The following is a 13,323-nucleotide window of genomic DNA, read 5'->3' as shown; positions in this document are numbered from 1 at the left end:
TTTTTGAAATAGCTCATTATCCGAGTTTTTGAAATAGCTCATTATCCGAGTTAATTGCATATTTATGAGCAGTTTCATATTTCTGAATCTCTATTAAAGAAATTGCCTTGAATTAAGCTGAATAACAGAAATATATTTATATACATTTTAGAGTACGTCTTTCCACGTATTCAATTATGGTAAATATTGTTATGTAGTGAATCTTTCCTCGGGTTGGAGCAGTCTCCTTGGCAGGAAATTCTGCTGCGACGGAAATTCGTACATCCATATGCAATATAACATCCCATACTTCAAAAATTAAAAAAAAAAAAAAAAAAAAAAGTTGCAACGAAAAGTCTCCTTACACGAGTCACAGTGTTTGAACAAATATGGCTACTGAGGATTTACTTTTTGAGTTGGACTCTCCCTCTTTCTATTTTAACCTCCTTGCTTTGCGCTTCTCCAAAATGAAGTCGCTGGAATCTGCCACTTCACTTTTTTTCACCAAGAATATAAAAGCTAGACAATAAACTGGTGAAAATAATGCACAGATTTTATTTTCTTCTCTGGGCAATCACATTAAAATTCAAGTGAGGAGCACTATTACCATATCAATAATCAGGATGGCAGATTCATATCTTAAATGTCTTACCATCTTACACTGCTACACGCATTTATTTCAGATGTAAAGTGTCTTTCTGGCCACACTGTTTATAGAATATACAGGTTTTTTTTTTTTTTTTAATTTTTTAATTTTCTCCCCTTTTTTTGTAAACAAAGTAAAATTAAAAAGATTAATATTTAATTTAATTTTATAACGTTTCTAATATTCTGTTGCTTTGTTTATAATATTACAAAATATTTTAGAATATGTAATGCTATTGTATGCATTTATAGCTAAATATATTTAATATTTTTAACAATAAATGCTCAAACTGATTTTGACATTTTTAGCCTTTTTTAATAAGCGTATCTAGGTAAAAATATAAATTTAGAATATTAGCATGGCAATATTTATAACTGACAAAATCCAATCCTTTGCTTGTCACTCATTTCCAATGAAATTGCTTAGTATTTCAAGATGAGATTTTAAGATCCTTCTCAGCAAATTATACGATTGTCTCCTTTTCTCAGAGAGAAGTTTTACTGCATTTTGCTCGAAATTTACTTTTCTCAGAAGTCAGTATCGAAAGCGTGTCTATTCTGACAATTATTAATGTTCTAGCTGGTAGTAAATTTTTACTCTCAGGGACTCTTCGAGATACAAGAATATTTCTCTAAGATATTCGAAAACCCTTTTACTACAATTACAGAACATTTTAGGTTTAAATTTCACTTTCTACCAGTAAATTTGTGTATGTACTGACGTCCTCTTCGTTTTGGACAATGCGGTCTTCTTTTCGGATTTAAATTCTTGTTTTGATGAAAGCCATGAAATAGTTAGTTCTCTTGGACTTTCGAGACTTGTTCATGCGTAATTATATTAAACGGTTTTATCTATTGAATACATTTGAATGGCGAACAAGATATTTCTTTCCACACTGAACAGAGTGTACTACCTCTGGATTCATGTAGGCGTTAAGACATGTGTTTTCCTGCATCAGTAATGGAGGTCAATTAATAGATTATATTACACCTTGCTCTTTTAAATGAGAGCAGCTGTTGCCCTATGCCATAAATTGCATCAACATAAATGAATTTCAAAATTTATAATTTCTTTGGCCGTTCCAGAATACGATGTCTATTTAAAAACCGAATCTGAGATTTTTCCTTAGAATACCTGTAAATTTATATATATATTTTTTTAATTTATGGTTTTATATTTATTCATTAATTTTTGAAACGTAATCTCGAGTTTCATCATTTCTGCATTGTGACGATTTGGTTTGGCAGTCCCACCTTTTTTTGCACACCAAGTTCGTATTTACTTTCAAATGGCTAGTAACATATATTAACTGTAAAACGAATATATTAGTTGCATTGGTAAATAATTTTACGCTAAAACGTGAATCTTATTTATAAAGTATCAAATAAATTCTGGTTATAATTAGTAGTGATTCCGAACTATGATTACTAAGAGCTAAGAAGTGACGCTACCACATATTCTTCCAGAAAACCTTTTGACTTACTTGTACAACTAGGGGATTGAATGACTGCATTTGAGTTGTAACTCCATACAGTGGTCTCTCCTGCTCATCTTCCTCTTCGAATGTTCCAAAAAGGCGATCCCAAATTATGAGAAACCCACCAAAATTCTTGTCGATGTAACGCCTGTTACGTCCTGAGAGCCCGGTATGAAAAAGGAAATTGATATTAAGAAGCAACGCAATGTATTGATTAAAAAAATCTTACAATTGATAACGGATCCAGAAAAATTACAATGTATCAAAGCCTTAAGGAAATAAATGGTTTAACGCCCAAAAGATTCTTGGGAAATAAAATATACATTTATTGATTTTGTGTTTTTTATTGGTTTCGTATTTCTGATTAATTTTTCTGATATGGACAATGAGAAGAAAGATGCCTGTAATTGAATTTTACGCTTCTTTTTTGTGTGTGTCCTGTTACTTATTTACAGAATTCTAATCATAACCTAATGCTAATATTTACAGATTAAATGGCTATAAGTTTCGGATGACGGGGAGTCTTTTGCGCTGATCCAAAAATGTTGCTACTTAATTTAATGGGGATTAATTGTTTTTTCTTCATAATTTATAAAGTCTAACATAACAAATAACGAACCAGTTAGACATGTTACAACCTGCTCCATGAAAGCATGCATAGAAAAAAAAGCATGTATAGAAAATTAAAACAAAATGCACAGTTCTAAGGGAAATTAAATATGATTACAACAAGACAAAAAATGAAACCACACGCTTCGTTCAACAGGAAATTTTAAAATGAAAACAGTGGCAAGTCAAATTTTATGAGAAAAATAGAGAACAACCCATAACATAGCACATTTAATTTTTAGAAGGCATTTTTCGCTCCTGAAATCTTATGCTAAAAGACTTTTGTATGTTAGGGGGTGTTAAGAAAAAGTTGCACTTATATAATAAAGGTGCAGCTGATTCACCCAAATAAAGCATCGGATGCTACCGGATGTGTTGGTAGTTTATTGTACCAAGTTGGCATAAAATCGAACAGATAGATAAAGAATATTTAGGCAAAATCCTTAAACCAGTTTCCATGACGTAGCAAAGGAATTTCAGCTAATGCATGTTGTGATGGCAAAGCCTTCGTCTCAGCACTTCTTTAGGTTTGCTAATGTAAACTCTAAGCAAGCACCGCTTCATACATATTCTGCTAGTGCTCTCTGGAATGTTTATTATGACAAAGTTTTGAAAAAATGACAAAGAATGTTTATTATGAAAGAGCTGCAGCTGAGATTAAAGGGAGACAAACAATAACAAATCAACTTCAATATGTTAGTTCCATTGAATTTGTATGCCAGAAAACGATGTATACTGTGAAATGGCAGAACCTTTGCGAACAAATTAGTATCAATAATATTTCTCTTAAATCATTAGCATTATTCATAATGAAAAATTCTTCTTAACGCCTTCCCAGAAATTAATGGAAACCGTAATCCTCCTTCCCCCCCCCCTAAAAAAGGACTAATGAAAATGAGACAGCCGGTCATATATAGCATAAAGAATAAAGAAGTATTATGAAGGTGATACGGTGTTTTAAAACGACGCTCCAAGATCTGTTTCAAAGCTAACAATCGTAATCTAAAGTTAAAAATCACAATTTTTTTTGAAAATGCATTTCTAGCTTTTCTAGTAATTTGATGCTCTTTCTGCAATCTGTTTCTTTAAAATAAGCATTTCAAGATCGTAGTAACCCTTCATTCGTAATGTGTACCCTCTTTACTGCACAAAGGAAATTAAGAGATTTTAGCTAATTAGAGGATTTTTTCTCTCAGCAGTCATGGCCATTTTTCTGTCTCGTGGTTTAATAAACGGCTTTAACGTACCTTTTCTAAAGTAACAGGTCATTGTTGTTCTCCTGAGGCAAATGCCTTACTTGATGTTTGCCATGGCTCTGTCACATGCAATTTAAAAGTAAAAATCTATTATGGTATAATAATTATCTTGTAGTAATGTATAAAAGTATTAAAGGTAATATCAGCTTCGCCTTTAGGTAGCACCTTGGAAGACAAAAGTCAATTACTGGCATGATTTACCTGCGAAAAATATGGTCTAAATATTATCATTGATTTTAGTCTCTAGAACTTTTAATTTTAATTACTGCCTTCTTTTTACTTTGTAAGGATCCTAAGTTTTACTAACGTTTATTTTATTTTAAATCTTTACTATCACTTCTTATTTTCTACTTCCGGCCAGAATTAAAAGCTTTAACTTATTCATGCAAATTTGTCTTGCGAACGCCAAGTACTTAAGTTGTGGCTTTTTGCCAAGCAAGAGAGAGGAAGGAGTTACTAGAAGCAGGCCGCTTGCCATAGTAGTTTTACTCGGTTGCTGGTTGCCTTCAAGGCCAGAGGTTTAATCCTCTTGATAATTTTAAACGTATCGTAGTGTTAGCAGTTCTCTGTACTACATACGGCTTTTTGTTAATATACGGCCAATCTTGGAGTTAGGTACTTGTTTGATTAATCCAAAGTTAGTTTAGTTAGAGTTTAGTTAATATTTTTATATTCTTACATTCAGACCACAAGTGGTTGGTCTCTGTATTCCGAAGTCCGGAAATCATTGTAAAGAGAGAAAAATAAAGAGTTTCGTATACCCTTCCTGTGTGTATTGTCTACTTCCCAAATTTATTGAACATAGCTTTAGTAAGCTCCCTGTTCCGAGTCAGGACAGTTAATGTTCCCTAAGCAAGTAAGGAGGAACACAGAACCTGATAACTTCACATGTGTCTCAGAATATATAAACGAATTCACTCTCGTTTATTCTTGATGAGTCCAGTAATGTTAATCCAGAAGGAACAAAACACCTTTACTTATATTTTTACTACGTTGTCCATTTTTTTTTAAATACTTACTTTGAGGAGTGTGAAACAGAGGAAAACTAAGGTATCACAATGCATAAACTTGAACGTGCAATTATATATATGTAGATATTAGACATATTCATATTAATCTCAATTGAAAAGAATCTGAGTTTTGAGGTTAATAATCAGATACAATATTTTTTTATTAAAAATGACTTTATTCTGTTTGCGCATCGTTTTTATTTATTTTATTTATTTATTTATTTTTAATCCATTAAGTTTATTCGTTTAGATATGTAGAATACATAAGGGCTTAGAAGCAATGATGCCTTTTTAGAGGATTTTCTAAGGGAAACTAGTTATAATTACATTGGGAAGACCATAAAAACATCTATGCAGCCAGTTTTTTACTCGGGGAATCGTATCATTAAGAAGATAAGCGTAAAAACTAAAACAACGCGAAAATGAAATGTCTCGAAATTTAATCCATAAAAAGAAATAGGGAGTGAAAAATGGGGCTGAATAAGTTTAATTAATCGACTTTGCAATAATGGATTAATAAACATTTATAACACATAAGAGAAACTTTTCTCAAAGCCTAAATTTCTTAACCAATTAGCTAGCTTTGGACTGTACTTTATGCTAATTTTATTATCCCTTTTCCATGAGCTTATAAAAGATTAAAACTAATTAAATGGATGATATTGAAGTGATAAAATGAATTAGCGAATTTCTCAGAAAAAGTTTTCTATGGAATATTGAATTCTTCGAGCCATACATACCATGGTGAGCCCGATGATGGCTGGGTGTGCAAAGAACGAATTCAACAACAGCAGGCAATTTACCGATGATCTGTAAACATAATTTTTGCATCAAAAATTTTCAAATTGATAAAAAGAATGATAATATAAGCACTTAAATTACTTGCCTCCGTGTGTAGCCAATACTGGTAAATAATGCTTATCTGGTAATGTACTAGGTAGGTTGTCGGTGGAATGGCAAATGCCATTGGCAGGTACGTCAGCTGAAAATGTAAATTATCTTTTCATTTATGTGCACTATCTTAAATATATTCACTCTTTTCTTTATAATTATAACTTAGTGGTTAAATATTTTTTAAACAATAGATCATTTAATCTTCGCTACCACTTGCTAACAAAGGAAGACTTAATTATATAAAAGCTACTGAAATTTATAAATAATCGGAGATATTTAACTTTTGTTTGAAGTTGGTTTCAAAGAAAAAGGGACAATGGGCAACAGGAAGCTGATGCTGAATGCTTTAGGCTATTCAGCCTCCAATGCAGAAAATTTGACTAAAATATCAATTTTTAATTCTGAACAGAGGTAGCATTATTCGTGAATCAATAAAAGAAGACGTATATCTTATGAATGAAGGGGGAAATTGTAATGTGTATATGTGACTGTTAGCATATACTGCTTAGAAAAATATCTGAAGTGGCATCGCTTGACACAGCTTAGTTAGTGTTTTAATAGAAAAAGAGTTACAACACATTTTAGACTTTCGGTGCCATACACAAAGGCGCATTTTGAACAAAGAAATCTTTTTTTTTTATTTAAATATCAGAGCAAAATTTTCTTATGCCCCAGCTTATTTCTCGTCCTCTTAGCCTTCTGTTTTTTGTTATCCGCTGATATGTGCGAGGTTGATGTTTTCATGTAATACTAGCTCTAAAAATCGACATGATGGCCAATCACGACAGATATAAAATCAAGTCTTATATTACAGCATCAAAAAATGTTCAGAGTGCAAACTGCTCGTGTTGCTATTACTTCGAAGGTGACGGGGCCACATTTCTCAATATTTCAAACTCATAAGCACTTGAACACTTGTACAGTTGCGCGCCTCCAACCTGCACGCAACAAAGTGGTGACTGCTGAAACTGGAAATTAGACAGAGTCTTGAGAAGGGTTTAAGTCCCTTTTTATTCAACTTTAGAAACTACAATTGCGTGCTCTTGACGCTCACAAACTACGCGGACTCGGCGGTAAAATAAAAATAAGAAATTAAAAGAGATACTAACAAGTCACTAACTACGAGGCTCTCTAAACGTAACTAACCTCACCTCGTTTTACAATACCGCTTATAATTCAGCAAACTCTGAATACCACGTTGAAAGATTAACAATTTGCCGAGGCAAACCCACTGGCCGAAAGGCGTGGTTCTTCAATTTCTGACTAACTACCTCCGCGCTCGTGAAGTAAGAAAAGCACACTTCGAACTCGTTTCCTTTCTATTTAACTCAGAATACTTCAGCTGATAATTTGAATCCTTGCGCGTTCTACTAAAATTTACATACTCTGGCATTGGCAGTTCCAGGGGAAAGTAAGGCTTGACAGAAAAGATAGTTTAAACTTAAAATGAATGTTAAAATAAATATAAACCCTACACACTTTTCGCAAAACCTTTGAGCATAATTATTTGAGGTTTATTATCCGTACTTGTGCATTCAGAAAGGTTGTATACTACTACTTATATTTGGCATTACTAATTTTTTATAATTTTTTCTCCCTTTCTATGTTTTAATTGAAAGAGTGGTTAGTTGAGATAATGTATCTATTTTCTTAAACGAATTTATAATTCTTATCGAATTTTCGGATTTTCAGTTTGGCTATTTTCTGGTTGCTAAGATAAAGAAAAATAAGCTATGATTTTTATGTGATATTTATAAGGAAAAATTGCCCACTTAAAATTTAATTATATTATAAATAATAAATTAAATTTTAAAATATAAAATACTTCTCGTACTTACCCAGTGTATAGGCAAAAGAAATATATGATTCCTCATGGGTGATGTAAACATCATATCTTCTGGTGTATGATGGGTCTCATGAATAGCCCACAGAATATTGATTTCTGTAAGTCAATAAAACTTATCATTCTAAAACGTATTTGGTATTAAAATTCCATGTATGATAAAAAAAACATAATATTTTATGACGAACTGTAAGCTTATTTTAGTAACTTAAGCTTATTAGTAAGCTTATTTTTAAGCAGAATTCTAAGCTTATTTTAATGTATTTGAAATATACTGATCTGAGTTTTCTTCTGAAGTATTCTTTTGAAGAAAGATAGCTAGTTTGAAATAGCTTTTGAAATGAAGTTGTAGAAGAAGTGAAGTCTTAAAGCTATTATACAAGTCTATTTAAGCTTTTGTGAATACTTTCGTTTCGAGACTATTTTTGATGTACAATATTTATAAATCATTTTCTACGAATTGCGAGTTCATATTTTTCATTTTACGTGTACCGTCAGAAGTTCTACTAAATAAGCCTGCTTAAATTTACATTTCGCATTCCTTCTCTTCCTCACCCCATCAGTGACCGAGTGGTTTAGACCGCTAAATGCTGATAGTTCGACCTAGTTTGGAGTCGACCCCAAGTAAAAGGGCTGGCTGCATGGCTGGCGTTGGAGATCGCTACTCTGTGCACTTTTTTAAGAAAGTAAAGTATTGTCTATTCAAAATAGGCAACGAGACTACAAATTCTAAAGATGGACGGTACTTGTGTTTTATTCTTCTAGTAGCTTCATTTATCACTTGTTTTGTAGCTTGAATTCTTATAAAATAAATTAGTTTTCTTGCTACTAGTAACATTGCATTCCTCTTAATTTGCAACAGTTGATTTTTGTAGTTTCCGCCATGTGTAACGTTAATACGAGCTAGTTTTCCTGAGAAGTTCTCCATGAAGGCATCTTTCCTCTTAGAAAAATAATCCTCGTGGCGTTGTCGTATTCAAATAATTTAACCTAACCTTCTCTTCTTATTCCTCAACAGCATTTATATTTTTCATTTTCTTTCAGTTTCTCAGCCAAGAATTTATGAGAGATGACTGAAAAGTACCTTCTCTGTGCGGTTTCCTTATGACGAAAACGTAAAAAAAGGAAGAGGCTTTTGTTCAAAAAAATGCCGTGGGTAGAAGTACTGATACAGTACTGATATTTTACTTTTATTTAACACAGAAATCTTTGTTTTAGTTTTAAAATAAATATTTAAAAGACAATTGGTCTTATTATTCCTCCATCTCAAAAGTTGCTTACGTCACAGTGCCCTCTCCAGGAGTCGATTCACCAACTTTCTAATTACTAGGAGGAAGCTCCAACTATTTACATCTCAACAGCACACCCAGAGAAATAGGCTAATTTATATTATATTTTCTCTAGTTAAGGTCGACCGGAGAGAGGCACAAAACCTTATCGACCAAATTCAAATGATGAAAAATTAAAGTTCATCATATTTTAGTTCAGATGTCGTAGCACAGAAAATGGCTGGAAAAACAGCATATACGGGGGGCGGAGTAATTAGGTTCATTTTGCGAGCAAAATATGAAAAATCAGGTATTTAAATATTCGCAGGTATTCAAATTCCATATATACATCACGAAGATATGCGATAAGGAGGAAGAGAATTCCTTACAGTCTCCCCCACCTAGACAGCAACTGAGAAGAATGTTACCCAGTCGCCAAAGCCAGGAAATGATAAACTATCGTCCAATATTTCGATCGCTAATTATAGAGTAATTTTAGAATTTTTCGAAAGCGGAAAACATGAAAAATCAGCGATGACTTCGTGGAATTTAAGCTCCGGACGCCTCGATCGCTAGCCGCATTTGCTTCCAGTTACAGCACGAGAACATATCTTAAAGAAGAAGAGAATTCCTACCAAATTTTTGTATACTTAGTATTTGGTACGTTGCGGAAATATTATACATTTAGTGGAAGATCAATAACAATGATAATCTGCAGGCTCAGGTATTAAACATATGCAATGCTGACCCCACAATTTATTTTATTTACTAGTTTAGCAGATGATTTACAGTACGCAAAAATCCACCCAACGGAAATCTAATTTAACCATGTCATCTGAATTCGATATCAGACATATTTAGAAAAAAGATCATTAATTAAAGCTAGCTTATTTTTGACTCCCAAGATTAAAAGCAAAGAATAACTCTTACAGACTTAACAAGCTTCATTATCTACTTATTATTAATAAATGATTTTATATTCATTTATTATTAATTCTATTGTAGAAAAATAGAAATTTTCATTGGTAAAATAGAATTAGGAAATATTTTTAATTTTTTTAAACATATCTTTTCTAAATAAAAGTGTTTAAACTAACATGTAATTAAAACCTATTTAGCGAAATTACAGCATTAATAGTTTCAGAATCTTCATATAATGTTGTAATTCGAGTTTGGTGAATCCATTGCTCATTTTTCATGTCTTCTGCTTCAAATAGCCTATTGACTTTACAGTGGCGCCCGAACTAAAAATGGCGGTGGATGATGATTCATCACCACCAGGATTTGGCGACTGGGTCCCCTAAACTCCAGTCGCCCATTAAATGGAGAAGTATATAAGGTATTTCTCCCACCTTCTTAGCATGCCTTCGTGGTGTAATGGTCAGCCCGCTCGGCGCGTATTCGAAAGGTCCATGATTAGAGTCGCGGCGAGGGCATTGCTTATTTTTCAAGTCTCCTGCTTAAAAATAACTTGATGATTCTACAATATTATTCTGAAATTTAGTGGAAAAAATTTTACAACTTAGTGAAACATTGATTAGCATCCATGTAAAAAGTAGTGAAGCTTACGATGTATCATTCTGTGCATCCAGTAATAGCCAAAATCTGTAAGAAACCAACAGAGAATCCACGTCCACGGGGAATCCCAAGGTAGTTCAATGAGTCTGTAGTTTTTGTAGATCCAAGCGTACACCCAAACTTCAGCTCCTTTGAATGGAATTCTGTAAGTAATAGTTTTAGGATTATTAATCGTATTTCGTTAATTTGTGAGAATATATTAACTTGATGTAAAAACTTACTAAGTGTTAATTGAGTAGGCAAGAGAAAAATCTGAATTATAGCAGATATATCAGAAATAGAACAGGAAAGGAAAGAAACTGCAAGTAAAAATGAAAGTGAGAAAAATCCTTTAATTACAATGCATTCACTGCTCTTGTCGAGGACACATTATATACGTTCTATTCCAACAGACAAGAGCTGTATGATTAATCGAGATACCCCACTTATTTTATGACTCTTTCTTTAAGCACTTAATACGTGCTAATTATTCCTGTTGAGCTTATATTTTAGATAACCCTGCGCTACATCGGAAGATCGTAAGAACGAAAAGCAAAAGATAACGCGATTGTCGAAAGGATTTTAAAGTAGTTTTTCACGTTCATAGCTACATTGAGCGCAAATCATTCTGTATCCAAAATGCGATCGGACATTAAATTTGTTGTTCATTTTTTCCAGTTCCACTGTGCCGTATAAAGCGTACGTACCAAAAACAGTTTCGATGGTTGATTCTGTAATAATTCGTCAAGACTTTTCTAGAGCTAGCATTCCATCTAGAAGTGAAATGTTATAATCGAACAAGTTGCGGTGCTATTCCAAAAATGCTAAAATGAGCTGCTCGCTGTAATGGCACTTCAAGCTCCAGATCACGCTTTAGTCCATAGGATGCAGCTCAAAGTTGCATTCGGGGTGAGAGCAAGAAAATAATATATCCCTAATCCCCCGACATCTGCATCTGCAGCAAGTTGTTAATCAGAGAAGAAATTTCGCAAGAGCAGAATTTTTCGCTTTTTTGGCCGAAAGTTTAATCTACTGAAAATTGTTACCTTACCGTTAATTAAATTCGTAATTCTCTTCGAACAGTTAAGACATCATCGATGCATTACAATTACCATTTTCCCATTTTTAAAGTATCTTGACTTCCAATCACTAAAAGCCTATAAAGCTCAATGCCGTTAATACTGACTCCTCGCATGAATTGTTATTAGCACTTCTGAAAACTTTCCGCCAGCGCATCTTTGGTATATTAAAACTTTGACGTTTGGTTGCGCATCATCTTATAGAAAAGCTAAGCCTATCACTTCTGTCGTTACTGAAACTAACTTAAAAAATGCTAGTTTCAAATTAGTGAGGAAAATTTTAAACGAGTTGAAGATTTCTCTTTTCTTCTTTTCTTCAAAAGAAATCATACCCAACAATTCTTCTTAAACATATAATCTTTGCAAAACGAGTAAAAATAACCTGTTGTGCTATGTTACTTATACCAGTCGATTCATAAAATTGAAGGAGAAAATAAGAACATTTATTAATGTCGTTTCATAATTGTTCGCTGACATTTTCACTTATTTTTTTTTCAGTCTACCGTATTACAGTATTTCGAAAGAAATGTTGATTTTCATTTGCAGCAATAATTTCAAATTTGCTCTTAAAAATCGTTCAAAGTGAATCCGACATTTCTAAGACAGTTTCTTTTATAAGTTCCACGTCAGGAAGTGTTTTACAATTTTTTAACACGGCTTACTTTCAATAATGCGCTAGACAATGCGTGTGATTTCAGCATGGGGTTTTCAAAAATATTTTGTTGAGCTCTTTCTTAATTGAGTCTTTAGATTTCTAATTTTTTTTCCAGGCCACTATTTTTAGGATAATGTGTTTGATATTTATTATGTAAAGTTAAAAAATATCTCTCCAGATTATCCTTTCAGTAACGGCTGAGAAGACCTTTCATATTAAGGAACAACATTTATCAATCAAAATTGCAAAAAAGTAATCAAATGCTAATGAATTTTCTTCTGCTATTCATTTTAATGGGTACTAATACGCAAAAGAATCGTATAAGAAGACAAATTTTAATTTAAAACATTAAAAAGAAGACACTTACGACGGGGTGGATAGCAAACTATTTTTGGTTGATCAACAGACGATAGGAGATAATTTCAACATGCAAGGGCCGATCGCAAAAGGATTTTCTGTGCATCACAGCAGGCAGGAGACGATTTCAATACGCACCGGCATCTTAGTGGTAATTCATACATACGGGACTCCTTTACTGTTACCGTAGTAGCATTTTTTTGTGTTGCCAAACAGTGCAAATTCTTCTTAATGCTACTGTTGTGCAAAAATTTAAGTGTAAGAAGCATTCTTAAATTTTACGTAACAAGTATCAAACATATTAGCCACCAAATAGTGACCTGAGGAAAAATGTAATTAGGGATCTTAAGGCTCATGTAAGAAAGGGTTCAAAAATACTTTTGAAAAACCTCATGGTGAAATCCCGAGCATTGTCTAATGCATAATTCAAAGTCAGCCTTACTTAAAATAAATTTTAAATTACACCACTTCCTGACGGAAATTTATAATGGAAACTTTCTTGGAATAACAAATTCATTTTTTAATGATACTAAGAAAAGTTTAAAATTATTGCTACAATTGATGATGCAATTCTTCTCGAAATACTGTAAATGGCGGATTAAAACACTAAGAGAACAGTTATATAACGATTAATAAATATTCTTGTTTTCTCTTTGAATTTGATGAATCATGGATGTAAGTGACTTAGAACAA

The 13,323-nt window shown here is 32.8% G+C and overlaps 1 protein-coding gene across 2 annotated transcripts in view; it reads right to left on the bottom strand.

Annotated features, from left to right (window-relative positions):
* Positions 1–13,323, bottom strand: part of LOC118192158 (alkylglycerol monooxygenase-like) — a 93,264-nt gene that overhangs the window by 19,384 nt on the left and 60,557 nt on the right. For both annotated transcript variants that reach the window (XM_035363056.2, XM_035363057.2), the window contains 5 exons: positions 10,552–10,703; positions 7,710–7,813; positions 5,864–5,959; positions 5,718–5,787; positions 2,109–2,260 (listed from right to left, as the gene is read on the bottom strand). In XM_035363056.2, the coding sequence (XP_035218947.1) occupies positions 2,109–2,260; positions 5,718–5,787; positions 5,864–5,959; positions 7,710–7,813; positions 10,552–10,703 (574 nt within the window). The remainder of the gene's footprint in view (positions 1–2,108; positions 2,261–5,717; positions 5,788–5,863; positions 5,960–7,709; positions 7,814–10,551; positions 10,704–13,323) is intronic.

Source organism: Stegodyphus dumicola, chromosome 4 (assembly GCF_044657685.1).
Source record: "Stegodyphus dumicola isolate Sdum_Otavi_A_Nest chromosome 4, ASM4465768v1".
NCBI lineage: Eukaryota > Metazoa > Arthropoda > Arachnida > Araneae > Eresidae > Stegodyphus > Stegodyphus dumicola.
Note: the sequence above shows the minus strand (reverse complement) of the source record. Positions and strands in the feature narration are given on the sequence as shown.